The 14,107-nt window shown below is 40.1% G+C and overlaps 1 protein-coding gene across 1 annotated transcript in view; it reads right to left on the bottom strand.

Annotated features, from left to right (window-relative positions):
- Positions 1-14,107, bottom strand: part of LOC307073763 (seizure protein 6 homolog) — a gene marked incomplete at both ends in the record, with an annotated part of 57,976 nt that overhangs the window by 17,510 nt on the left and 26,359 nt on the right. Inside the window, one exon of the mRNA XM_079733723.1 lies at positions 3,315-3,504. Coding sequence (XP_079589849.1) covers positions 3,315-3,504 — 190 coding nt within the window. The remainder of the gene's footprint in view (positions 1-3,314; positions 3,505-14,107) is intronic.

Genomic DNA, 14,107 nt, shown 5'->3' with positions numbered 1-14,107 from the left:
CAACTCCTCCAACCATCCAACGCCCCTTCACCCACCATCCACCACTCACACACACATCCGTGCATCAATAATAAAAAATGACAGGGGAGGACTCATTTACACCAAGCTCATCAGAGCCCATTGAGAATGATCGGCTGTGACAGGTTATGCCTGCAGAGGACTCACGCAAAGTGCAGAGAGGGCCTGGGGAACCTGTCAGCATTAAGATGAGAATCCACACCAAGTGAGACCTACAATCCAACATTTGACTGGCCAATGATCCTGGGACTCAGGGTGGCCCAGATTGTGGAAGCATATTGCTGTCAACCGCAACAAATGGGAGATATCCCTCTGTGTGTGTCCCTCCATGTTCTCCTGGAGTCTGCATGTTTAGTCAAGCAGGCGTTTGAGTAAAACGTGAAGGAATGATTTTTCCGCATGAACACCGATGAGTACTGCAGTGGAACATTGGTAACTAACAACATGGCCTTTAATACAAGGGCTTATTAGTTTCCATGGAAATCACATTTAACTTAAAAACAGAGGCCATAAATAACACCGCCTCAACACTGATTGTTCACCGTTGCCATATTCATCCTGTTTTCAGTATTTAAATGTAACAGCCCTGATCAAATTTGAAAGGGAAACTTTACCATTTGAAATAATTTGAAGTAGCCACCTTAAACAACGGAAAGGTTTTAATAAATGTTTCTTCATATCAGTTTTCGTTTTATGTTTGTATTGTTTATTATTGAATTTAAATAGTACGATCTGTTCTCTTGATTCTAATACATCTGGGTTTTATACAAATAAAATAATTGATAGCATGCTGTACAGAACCTTTCAGTGCAGAGAGCTATGCCACATTATTTCCCTGAGGTGTATCAGCAGGCTGTTGTTCAAACTTTTCATGTAGTGCTAATTTAATTGGCAAAAATAGACTAAGTAATAGGGCAGCATGGTGGCAATCGTGTCTTCATAATTAACACTTAATTAGATCCTCAAATGGTTTACCATGAGCCGACAAAAAGCTCAGGATCCCAGAGCAACTCATTAGAATGTATCTATCTATTATTCAGACAAGTACAACTTAATTAGTTGCATCGATACATGAAATGTATCTCTGCAACTAGGGTTACAAAGGATAGGGGTTATTAATGATGAGTCTGAATATAACAAAGTAATGCAACAGCCAGGGTGATTTAGTGGACAGCAGGTGTAGCGAACATATACGATTTGCACTCTAGCTGCTTTTTGTCAAAGACCCAGTAAGAATGAACGCCATGGTGTTTCTGCATATTTCCCAAAAAGCAGTTCATCAGTGAATGAAACGTGGTTGGCTTACAGGAACGACCGCACAGACCACATGTGCTGGGCTGAGATAGAATTCATCCTCATTGAGTTAGTGGCGGCACTTATTGTTCCTGGCCTGAAAAATGATTCTGCATTGTTTACCATAGTGCAGGCTTAGAGTCAGAGTGGAGAATGACAGACTGCGTACTTTCTGCTGCCCTGGATTCTTAATTATTCTCACCTTGGTGCACGTATTGTGATGTTTCACAGATTCATGCAGCTGAACATTCTCGCAAGGATTCAGCCAAATAGTTTCAGATAGGGGGCCCTATCTTGCATCCGCCGCAATTGACTTAATCACTGGCGCACTGTGTCGTTGCTAGTTTGCAACTGGCGCAGAGCGTTCTTTTCCCTCCTGTGCCACGCGTTGGTAAATTAGGGAATGACCTTGCGCCCCAAGGGGCGGTTCGGCGAAAGGAGGAGGCGTGTACTTGCGCCACGAAATATCTGGTTTAAATTATTGGTAAATTATTTGGGAAAGAACAGCTGATACAGCGGTAATAAGTTGTACTTTTAAATCAATGCATCTGCAAACACCGCACAGCAAACACATATTTTATTGACACAGACATCGTGTACATGCCCATAACTTTTAGGATTGATGAGTATTTGATCGTGAGAAAACATTGTTTTACCGCCAGTGAGTGTTAAAAAGAATGAATGAATGCGGGTGCGCATGTGTGTATGTGTAAAAGAATTAATGAATGCGGGCGCGCGTGTGTGCTGATATTAGGAACATAACGATAACAATAATGCATACAATACTGATAAGAAACGATGTGTATAATGTATTGCGTGTATCATTAAATTTAACCACAGTTACCGCATTTCATATGTGTGTTAAGTTTTCTTTGCCGAAATTTATTTGACGCCTCAGTATTTCTGAAGTTGTGGAAGAAAACCTTATTCCATGTGTGAATTAGGCCATATTATTTGGCCATAAATTGAGCCATTTGAAGTTTGAAATTCATGTGCATCTGTCTCATCGGAGACTGCAGACGCGCAGTCAAAATATCAACTCGTCAGATTCAAATGCGCTCATGGCTCTTAAAGGGGATGGGAGATGGCACTCTCATTGGTTTATTGCACGTTACGCCCAAACCACACCTACGGGTAATTAGGCGACTTCAGACCAACCCTTTTTAGATTTGCGCCGGTCGCAAGAGTCATTTTTGCGCCGGTAAACTAGCGACATCGCCATAGAACCGCCTACTTCTAGCTACTTGCGCTTGGCGCTTCTCACTTGCGTTTCAGACCGTTAAAATAGGGCTCAGGGTGTCATTCAAACACTTTTGACGAGGTGGCAAATGGAATGTGAAATACGTTTATTTTGACATTATTTTGTCATGATTACAGGGAGAAAACTGACCAGTAGTTGCATAGTTTAACCAATAATTCACCATCATGGGATCTTTTTTTTATTGCATTCAAAGAATTAAGGGAGTGCTGTTGTTTGTTGTTTCCATACTTGTACAAAGCTTTGTTGTGAACACAATTCAGCATGCTTAAAAGACTCCTGACCTTATCATGTTCATTCATCCCTCACTTTTACTGATCTTGTCCAAACATAAGCACAACTGACCAAGCCAAACCTATGTCATGATGAATTGTGAATTGTGTTGATGAGAAGAGGCTGAACAAATATATATGGACATTTATAAATATCAGTTGCTATAAATTGCTAATTTCATATCATAGACATTTTATGCTTTATTTTAATTAATATAGCGATCTCTTTCTATGTCCTGTCCTATAATTTCCCATGAATATGTTGTTGGCCGAAGCAATGCATTTAATTGATTGTTCACTTTTTCAATAGCTTGAAACATATTTTAAATTAAACAGTCTGATGTTGGACGGACAGTTATAGTTCACACAATTAGCACAATAAATGATGAAAAAAATATGACCAGCAAACAGGTAATTTATTTAATTCACTCGGGAGGCATGCAGCGTCGGCCTCCTTGCGGTGAGCGTCCTACCTTGGTAGTGGAGCCGCAGGGACCCCGCCCAAGGCCTCTGGCTGCTCAGATGGACGGTGAACTGGTTGCTGCGACTCCGTACCACCAGGCCTTTGGTTAGGATGGACCTGTTGGCCAGGATGACATCGTCACCGCCGCCCGCATCCTCAAATGTCACACGGTCGCTCTCTGACAGGTTGACCTGCAACACCTGGGCGTGAGGACAATCCACAAATGGAGAAAAGCAAAGAACACGTATATTCATATCATGTCATATATTAGATATGTCAACAACACATTTACATTTATCCCATTCTACACTGTGTGTCTTTAGGCATGTTTAATTTTTGTCAATGAGAATGGAAGCATTATGTTGAAAATGTTTTTAATGTGTTTTTGGCACAGCTCAGAGTTAATATGGGAAAGTCAAAAGGCGGTCTTCCCAGTAGTCCTCGGTCAGTGCACTATTAAAGGGCAGATGATTCCCTAGCGATAACATAGCGTCTAAACGCGGCCAGAGATGCCACGTTTAGACATGTGGTTGCGCCATCCTTCACCCTTTCTCTTGATGTCCTAGTTTTATTGAGATGAGCATGAGGGATATAGTTTGTCTTTCCTGGGATCCTCCAGTCGGATGACATCAGCGTGTAACATCATCGCTAGCAGCACATCAGGGGAGGAAGTCTTCATTTCTCCATTGAAGACTTATGAGAAGAGAAATTAAGACCTATTGAGGACCGGTCACTAATAGTCTTCCTACCCGGACTCGGAACTATAACGAATCTATTATTGAGAATGACATTTTGAGCGTTTCTAGTTTCACTGGGGCAGCTTTTTTAGCCATTACGGCACTGGTTTAGCGGTCCACGAATCTCAGAGACCCATTGCATCGTCGTTAATCATCTCCTGTGATGTTACCCAGTAAATCAATCCCATAACTACTGATAAGCATTCTAACGCGAGTAAGTGCGGAAGATACAGGCACAAACAGGGGAGAGACGAGGCGAGGACAGTCAGAATTATTATTTTTATAATGGCGCGCTGCAAACAGTAAAGGTAGACAGAGAAAGCAGCTTTTATTCATGTATGGACAGACATGTTCATTCTTCACACTGCTAGCTCAAAAGCAGTGTGTCTCCTATGTTACCAGACCGCTGCCTTTATACATGTTGACCATGATCGGCTCTACATTCAGCTGTGAGGCGGCTTTCTCCTCTATAAAGAACACAATATTATTCCAGCCTCACCAATGAGCACCTATACATATGTATGAGAATGGCCCCGATACCATTCCAGCCCAGATTTAAGATCCAGGCAGACCAAGCTAGATAATGCCGTTCTCTCACTGAGCCAGAGGAAGCAGAGGTGTAGGTTATCAGAGGATAACAAAGGGATAGGAGGCCTCAAAGCTGTTGTAATTGTTGAAATGTGTTTAGATTGTTGATCACATTGGCTGAGATTTTTAAGATACAAGATGGAGTTAACATAAAAGAAGAAAAAGGAAAACTAGAACAACAGCCATCTTTTTATTTCAGTTTCAAAATTTGCATTTTAAGATGCAATTCTTCCCGAAGCTCAAGCTGTTATGCCTTTCATTTTGAATTGCATTCTCACATCTTATTTTGCTTGAAATGAGAAAAGAAAATGTGTTCATTATTATATATATATATTATATTATTTATTATATTATTATTTTTAATAACAATAAGTATTGTTTAAATTATTAATTTAATTACTTTTTTTATAATTAAATTGTAATTGAAAGTGAAGTTTGAGTTTGGTTAGCTGTTGACTAAATGCAGATACATACATACATTGATACAACGACTAGGCCACTTCAATACATAAGGCACTAAATTATAACAGGTAATGACATGTTCTGGACCTTTTTTTCAGGAAATATTGAACCTCTTTGAATTTGTATTGCATACCTCTGCTCTATTCTATTCTATTCTGAAAAGTCGACACAAAGATGCCTCACATCTCATGCGTTTGAAAGCAGACTTAATGTGAGTGACAAGCAGCGGGCCCAGCACCGTGTTACACTTAGTGGCAGTGTTGTCGTTGTGCATAAGGGGTCCTAATGTACTGTTAATTAACTCATGGACACAACCCTAGGAGAACATTACATGAACAAAAAAAGGGTCATCGCTGGATAATCACATTATGCCTCACGTAAGGGAATAATAAACCACTCAACATAATAACCACAGGAGACATAATCCAATTGGCTCTGGAACGGTTCCAGGACCTGTGAAACTGTACTCTGACTCAACTTGCATGTGAGGGGGAGGTAATAAATTATATCTGAAGCCCAAATGAATACGAAAAATCCAATTAATGTCACCAATTTAATATCAAAAAGCATATATCTACTCAATATTGACGTATAGAGCAAGCCTACAAACACAAATACCACAGCAAATTCAACATTAACAATGTTAATAAACATTTACTAGTTGTTTTTTTGATTGTTGCAACCTTGTGCAATTCATTGAAAGATATATATATATATATGTATAATTTTAATATAATAATATAAAAATATTATATATAATCTAAATTTAATATAGATAATCTATTCAAAGGAATAGTAATGTGAATATTAGTATTGAAGTTAGTCAACACATGTAGGTGATGACGGAACATGCACCTAGTGTGTATGAATTAAACAAAGCTAATCTATTAAGCTTATTAGCTAATTATCTTATTGAGCAGACACTTCACAATCCTAATTGCTTTCCAGTTCTATCCTACTAAATATGTAGGTTGATTCAGGAAAACACATCCTGCTACATGGTTTGACTGTAACTCACCTCGCAAATGTGAATGTGTTCAAATCAATGATATTCTATAGTATTCTATTCTCTTGTGTTTCTCTCCTGTTCCATTGTGCAATCCAACGCTCTAGTACACCGGAGAACGATATCTGAGTGCCTGCTGTACACGCTGTCACATAGCAGAGAATGGGGGAGGAGAAAGAAAGGCCTTTACCTTTCATCAAACCAAACAAAGGAAGGGTCCATTTTTTTAACTCATTCATTTCTTCATTAAAGAAGGCCTCAGTGTGGGACGCTGGGCAGGAGCAGCACAAGCACACATGGATCCCCAGGATGCTGTGTTCCCTATGGGGTCAAAGGCTTCATCTTCTACACAGTGTCAACCCTCCGTGCATGTGTGTGTGTGTGTGTGTGTGTGTGTGTGTGCGTGTGTGTGTGTGTGTGTGTGTGTGTGTTTGTGTGTGTGTGTGCGTGTGTGTGTGCGGCTAAGTGCATTTGTTGTGAGACCAGGTAAATGCACGTGTGTGTGTGTGTGTGTGTGTGTGTGTGTGTGTGTGTGTGTGTGTGTGTGTGTGTGTTCGTATAGTAATACAATTTGAATTGTAAAATAATAATAACCGAACACAGAGCGAAGAGGGGATAACCTTCATGTTGAATTATTTGTAGGTTTCTTTTCTCTTTGTTCAGAACATGTGTGAAAAGCAAAGCAAATCTATTTACCTCTACTTGCTTGCATATCATATATTCATAACCTCTACCATGGAGGTTTTCTCCTGTCAGTGTGTTTGTCAATGTCCCTTACTATCACTGTGTGGGATATCTCAAAAGGTTGAGCACAGATTTATAGCAAATTTATTGGGTAGGTTGGTTATGAGCCAAGTAAGAATTGAGAACTTTTCATGCCAATCAGCCGAAAGAGGGCATGACAGTGGGCATGAAATATCACAAACAGATTCATGACTTAAAAAAAATAATCCTGAAAGGTTTTCAAAGGTTCATTGTGATTGTTGCCGTTTCTGAGCCCCGCCCTTTCCTGTTTCCCGACTCTATCAAGGTGATTCCTGGGCAGATGTCTGGATTTGGTAGTTCTGTATCAAGTAGTAGTTTTAGTGACTGCCCTACCAGCAGCTTTTAGCTGAATATTTGGTTCCGGCAAACCCCCGAAAAGATCTCAAGTCACAGAAATGAAAACAGAAAAAGGAAAGATAGATCAACGACTGTGTAGATGCAATTATTGCGGTGGTTGTTATTGTGTGTGTGCGTATGGGTATACGAGAGCATGGGTTCCTCTGAGTCTGTTATTAACAGATGTAAAGTCTGTGAATAGCCGACAAGGCAGAATCTTGGGAAGATGTGCTATTCCCCATAGTTCAATAGCCTGCAGTATAGAGAAACTGTAAAAAAGTACATTTAAGAAAACTAATTTTAGTGAAGACCACTACATTCTAGAACTATTGCTGTGTTCACATGGATCAGGCAGAAGGTTTACAGAAATCCTGATATAATTTGACGAGAGTCGGACAGTGATGCTGATAGAAAATGCTGGCAACAGTAATGGTACCCACATTGCCGTCCAAAGATAAAATATTATAATTGTTTACCGTTCCCCATTCTTTGTAAATAATACATCATCACAATAGCAATATATCATCATGCATGTTTTGTTTTGCTGTCCTGCCATTCGGTCAGACTGTTTGTTTTACCACGCGGCCCAGAAGGGGTAGTCCGTCTGCTGTCTGCCTGAACCATGTGAACGCAGACTCAGCCTTACAAAAGTACCTCAAGTACCTCAGTCAAATAGTTACCTTCGCCTACACACTAGAGATATCTATGATTTGGAAACGGTTATAAGATCCAGAGTAAAAGTTCATTATTTATCCATTTATTTTCCATTGTTATACGTTTTTTTGAAGCAATCCATTTTCTCATGTTACGATCTGACCGAAGAGGGACAAAATCCATTTTGCCAGAGATGTGCCTTTGTGGGGCCAAGCAATGGAATTGATATGAAACAGAACAAAAGGAAGCCGGGGAAAAATGTTCTCCTCCAGTTTAGAGAAAAGATGTAGACAATATCCTGTATCCATCCATGTCCTTGGAAATACCCTCTACCCTCTCACACAAAGACACTGATATCACACACAAGTAACAGTGTGAAAAATGGAAAATGGCTGATGTAGGTGTGGCTGTTTGAAAGGAAACTGAACACGGTCACACTGAGCGTCCCTTTCTATTCTTTATTATCAATAACCATTTTAATTATCATTTCACTTAGGCGTAAATACAGAAGGGCAGAGGGCTGCCTCTGCAGGGCCTAGTCGAGGTCAAGAACTGAAGGGTTTGTCTTTTAAAGAATAATTCATTATAACATGCAGCATCCTCTTGGTAGTTTAAGATTTAATGATGTGGTATTCCCCCAGTGAATAATAGTGAAATAGTTATTCTGTGTATCCATATCCACACTATTTATTTATCCGCACTGAGCTTGTTTTTAACAGTCACCTTGTCTACAGCTAGTTCATTATAAATGCAATCCCGAACCGCTTGTCACAAAATAGATTTTTGAATAAGGGGAAGAAAAGGAAAAGCAGAGCTTCGGCCGAGCTCCTAGGGAATATAAAGAGGTAAATAAATGCAAAATGTGGTATGCTGAGTAAGGTGTGTTTATAGCAAGTGTGTGTTAGACAAGGGTTCCAAGTCTGAATAACTTGTCCTTCAAATCTGGATGTAATTAACATGCTTGGTAGGATGAAAGGAAGGACTTTTTTTGGAAACCAACAATTTGGTAGAAACAGAAACATTGACTGTGAGATCAAAAACACGAAATAATAAAATATCTATTTCATGCTTACCTTTGTCGCCTTAAGCACTAGACAATTGCTGCAAAATTATGTTTTTCCTTTTATGTTTTATGTTTTATGTAGTATTAGTACAAAAGCAATAACAGTATTTATTCTATTAACGTCGAAGAGACATTGATTGTGCTATTCCAAAGGCCATCCAAAGATCATGTTAATCATGTCTGTTTAAGATATGTTCTTCATATAACTGTATAATAATAATATAATATTAAATGTATATTTTCCAACATCTATACATATGCAGCTTAGCCTTTTGTTAGCCATGTCTTTACTGAATAAACAGCAGTAGCTGTATTAGTTTATTTACAACACAAAAGCAGAGTAGCTTCATTAACAGCAATGAAATCACAGGGACACGGGAGGATTCTCGAGCAGCTGATCATATGATGCATGTATCTGTCTGCAGTATTGCCATCCACCTCTCTCCCCATCAGCGGGGTATAACACCGGATCGGCCTAATGTATTGACCAACTCCTGCTAAAACGGAGCCCAAGGGGAACTTTATTAACCTCACACAATCGATTCACCCCAATGTCTGACACACCCACCCCCCCCCCCCCCGGGCTCCAATTGCTTTGCTCCTCTCTGTCTTTCTCTATTCAGTATTCCATTTATTCCTCTTCCTTATCGCAGCCCTGTCGCTTACCTACCCCTCAAAATTCTATGCAGTGAGATTTAGTCATTTCCTATTATCTGGTCTCTATTTTAAATGCATTCTTCTTCTTGACAATGTCTTTCTTCTCTCTCCTCACACAATCCAGTATCAAGGCTGGAAGAGATGGTCAGTCTTGAAGGTTCCTAAATCCAAAGAGAGAAACCCAAGGGCACGGGGAGGAGGAATGAAGAGGTGCCTCTCACTGTTTAGAACATATTAATGCATTTGTGTATGTGTTCATCACATATAGACACACAAACACAAACTGTGTGTGTGGGGACACTGCAGAAAGAGCCTTCACACACTGCAGAAAGAGCCTTCCTCAGCCCCCGACATGAACACCTCAAACCATGGAGCAACAACAGGCAGGTACAATAGTTGAGGGGATAGAGGCTGCACAGGGAGAGAATTAGAGAGACGGAGAGAAAGAGAGCTGGGGAGAGAGAGGAGCGTGTGATGTTACGGAATATGCTTTTCTTTGTGATTCACTCTGCCTTATACACCTGTGACCTCGCATGGTGTGTCTGCTATAAAAACAAAAACAACAATGTCACTCACAGGAAGAAATGAGGCACCTGAGTACATCCAGATGGATTAAATAGGCAAGACTAACAAGAAGATTGTGTGATCTCTGCTTCATAATTGTCCCAACCGTAAATGGTCTTAGACAGCCTTTGCTGAACTGAAGCATTTGAATGTGTTGCTGCAGAGAGGGGTTCGGCAAAGTTGATAAGAGATTGTTCCGGCACAACTGGGACATGCTGTGGGAGGAGATGCAAACGACCACACCAATCAGTGTCTCGCTCTGTGTTCTCACTTCTATCACCCGTTTGGTAGGTTCGGGAGCAGGGTGGCAGAAACAATTACAGCGAGATAACCGCAGAGTGCGACGTCTACCTCACCTGCCGAGTGAAGTGCCTCCAGTGTCACAAGGTCTCCTGGTTCCCTGCTACCATGAGAGAGAGTTTCTGTGAGGAGAGCTCTAATTGAAGCAATCTCAGGTCATCTGGGTTTTGTAACTACACTTTGAAGGAGAAGGCAACCATCGCTGTCTTCACCGCTCTGTGTCAATTCAAGGGTCATTCTTGTTTATTGTGTGAGGAACAGGTTGTTTTCTATATGTATTCTTGATTGTTGTTTTAATCTCACAAACAGTCTCACTAACACCCTCACCCTAACACCTTTAGATCAGCCCAATTTGGGTGATTTAAGGGTGAGTCAATTATGAATGATGTGTAGATGTGTATATGAATAACCTTCTCCAATACGAAGGACAATATTTCGATGAGCATAATCTTTTAAGCACACCCAATTGAGTGGTTCTACCTTACACAAGCAACAACTACAGTATGTATTGTTTAATTTCTATTTCATTCATTTGACATTTTTTATAAACCTAACCCAAAAACCAACTAGATAATTGCAGTTACTCGGACAAGAAATGAGCGCTGCCTAGGCCTCTTCGGGTGTCACCGTAGTGACAAACGCTTAGCAATCAATCTCTGCCATCCCTACAGCGGCCCAAGGCCAAAGATAGAACTGCTGCTTTATCGAACTAAGGTGGTGTCTAGCTTGGCACAGCAATTGAGAATATCGATCGATGAGTCAATACCCCCGAACGATACGTATGCCTTTAAAGTGATGCGTCAAGACCCTGTCCTAGCAACTCATTTTCGTACTGTTTTTTAAACTTAGCCCTCGAGTTTCTTGGCCTTGTTCTTTATTTCTACTGTGGCCATTGGCGTAGGTTTACGTTGGGACGGTATGGACACGTCCTTACCAATGTCAAGGACCATCGAAATGTCCCTATCAATGATTTTAATCAATCTAAAAATGGTCCACATGCTAGGAAGGATGTAGGTACCCTGCATTTCAATATAGCTGGTCCAAGCAATACCCATGACTTTATTAGACCATTCTTGAAGAAAACTATTCTTCTATATTTCCAGTGTGTAAAAGCATAGAGCTACTCAATTATGAAGGGCGTATTGGAAAAGATTAAGGTTGAATCGTCTCGATCATTTAGCCGAATAGTGCCGGTCTGTCTGTGTTTTTTTAGAATAGGCACTTAATCTTACTTTTCTGCTCTTGACTGTACCACCTACAGAGATCAATATTTTCTTATTTATTAAGGTCCTGGGCTAAGCCCCCAATGTCTTAAAAGTGGTGGAAAATCTAAATGTCCTAGCAAATGTCCTGTAAGGCAAAAAGCAGTTTCATACATTTTGTTGTAATAGAGCTGTATACGTTTGTGTCCATGTGTGCATGCACATGCACCACATGGCATGGGTATTGGTAGTGTGGTTGTTTAATGGTTGTGTATTGACCCCAATGCGGGCATATGATGTTAAGCATTACACAGTGCTGAATATTAAAAACGAATAGCACATGAAGACGACGATAATAACACAGCAATATATTGCAATTTGTACACATTGACAAAAGTTTAGTGTAGTCGATTTCCATCAAGCCTTGCCCTAAAGAAAGGTAAAATCATGAAGTATAGTTCATAGAGCAATTGCCATTCTACTGTTATCTTTTATTGAGACTGACCTGATATCTTATGTAACATTATCCACCATCATTTTGTGCCCTGACAACTGCTTAAACATAAAACTTGAATCAATTATTAATTTTTACGTTTCTCAAACCAAGAAGTCAACTCAAATTTAGCTAGAATCCATAAGATTCAAAAACGTTCTTTTGTATGTGTGTGTTCATGTTTACGTCAAACACTCATCAATATTAATCTCCCTAAATGCATTTATGAAATGAACCTTTGAACTGGACTTTTATATTCGGATAGTCGTCCAAAGTCTTCCTCTTCTCACTTTCTCCCTCTCCTCCACTCTATCCTTTATTAGAAGCATATCTCCACATGCTTTGTGTTCAACAATCTAACAATTAACATGCTATATTTGTCTGCATGAATGATTATTAAATACAATAATTATTATTATTATTATTATTATAAATGATCAATCTCAATCAGAAGAGAAATTCTGTCCTATCTCGTGATTAACCATTGTCCAATCTACAGTGGACAAAGACATGGACTTAGTGTACATTAATCAGGATGTATTATTTGTAGATAAGGCACATTATAACCCCAGCCTTAATGTATAATAAAGCAGTTAACCCAATATGTTCATTGAAGATTAGTGATCTGAAGTCTGTTTCAAATGTTTTTGTCTATCTCTCTAGGGCCCGAGCCCTTTTTGTGGTTTGCTAATTTAACTAAGAGAAGCTGGGGATACATTTCACCCACAATACATTTAAAAAGGGTCCTATAAACAAACAAAGGCCAGAGGACAAATAATCCATGAGCAATTCATTAGTGTCCACAACCTAAGCGGAATCCTATGTGGAAGTCACTCTGAATAATGAAAGCAAGGCAGACAGCTGGGCAGTCTCCTTCTTTTTCCCTCCTGTGATCCCCTCTCCTCTCCTCGCCCTAGCCGAGAGACACAGAGCAGCGGGACGCTTCATTGGCGATGATTTGCAACCACATATTCATTTTTCATATCATAAATATATTGGCCCAGGCATCCGGAAGGTCAGCGGCGTAATGGCCATTGTATATTTTATGCGCGGCAAAGAAGCCTTGCTCTCAGAGTTAATCATGCGGGGCAAGGGAGGCGCGCAGGTAGAGAGGGAGAGGTTCTGTTTAAATCACAGAGTCAGCCTCCCTCAAAAGGTCAGACGCCTCACAGCAACTCTAAGTACCCCAGAGTGGAAGGAGTGGTTGTAATTGCCGGAAGCGTCCGTCAGTTATCTGAATAAGCCAAACACGTTTTGTGGAGGTGACATTGGGGACAGACCTGCTATATGCCTCCCTGCCTGAGCACTTACGTGCCTCACCTTCTCTGCCCACCTTTCACACACCAGAGGGGAAGGAGCTGTGCAGAAGAAAGGCCTAATTGTGATTGATAGAATGGAAGAAACAATCCTATCTTTAAACAAAACAACAACCACACAAATTATTTTGCTGAAATCTGTCTGCTCTACTGTTATGTTTGGGTACTATGAGTATATAGAGCGAGTGAGCAACTTCAAGAATCATCATACTGGAATCCTAGGTCTTTTCCAACGCTATCCCTCTGGTTAAATCCTATAACTCTGTCACATTAAATATGGCACAGAGATTTTACTTCATGCGCATCATATTAACAGCATGAGCCCAATATATCGCCAGAGAGGGTCACTTCAGAGGGTTCCTAAAAGAGTAAACATGCTAACTACAAACATTTATCTGGCAAATCCATGGAGCAGTATTTCAACTGGGTCAACGAGACCAATGATTTCAACATGAAAAGAAAAATGTTGGATTCTGTCCAAAGTCATTATGAACAGGCAACACAATATCAATATAAAAAAGACCACACAGTGCATAGGTTGCAATCCTTCTATTGATTTTGATGTCAGTAAGTCACATTGAGGATTTTAATTGCAGAAAAGCCATCAATATATTAGCATGGGTATATAATGCTTTACAGCTGCTGTATGTATGATAGGAG

The sequence above is a fragment of the Pollachius pollachius genome (assembly GCF_949987615.1).
Source record: "Pollachius pollachius genome assembly, chromosome: 3".
In the NCBI taxonomy this organism is placed as follows: domain Eukaryota; kingdom Metazoa; phylum Chordata; class Actinopteri; order Gadiformes; family Gadidae; genus Pollachius; species Pollachius pollachius.
The sequence above is the reverse complement of the archived record's forward strand: the minus strand, read 5'-3'. Positions and strand labels throughout refer to the sequence as shown.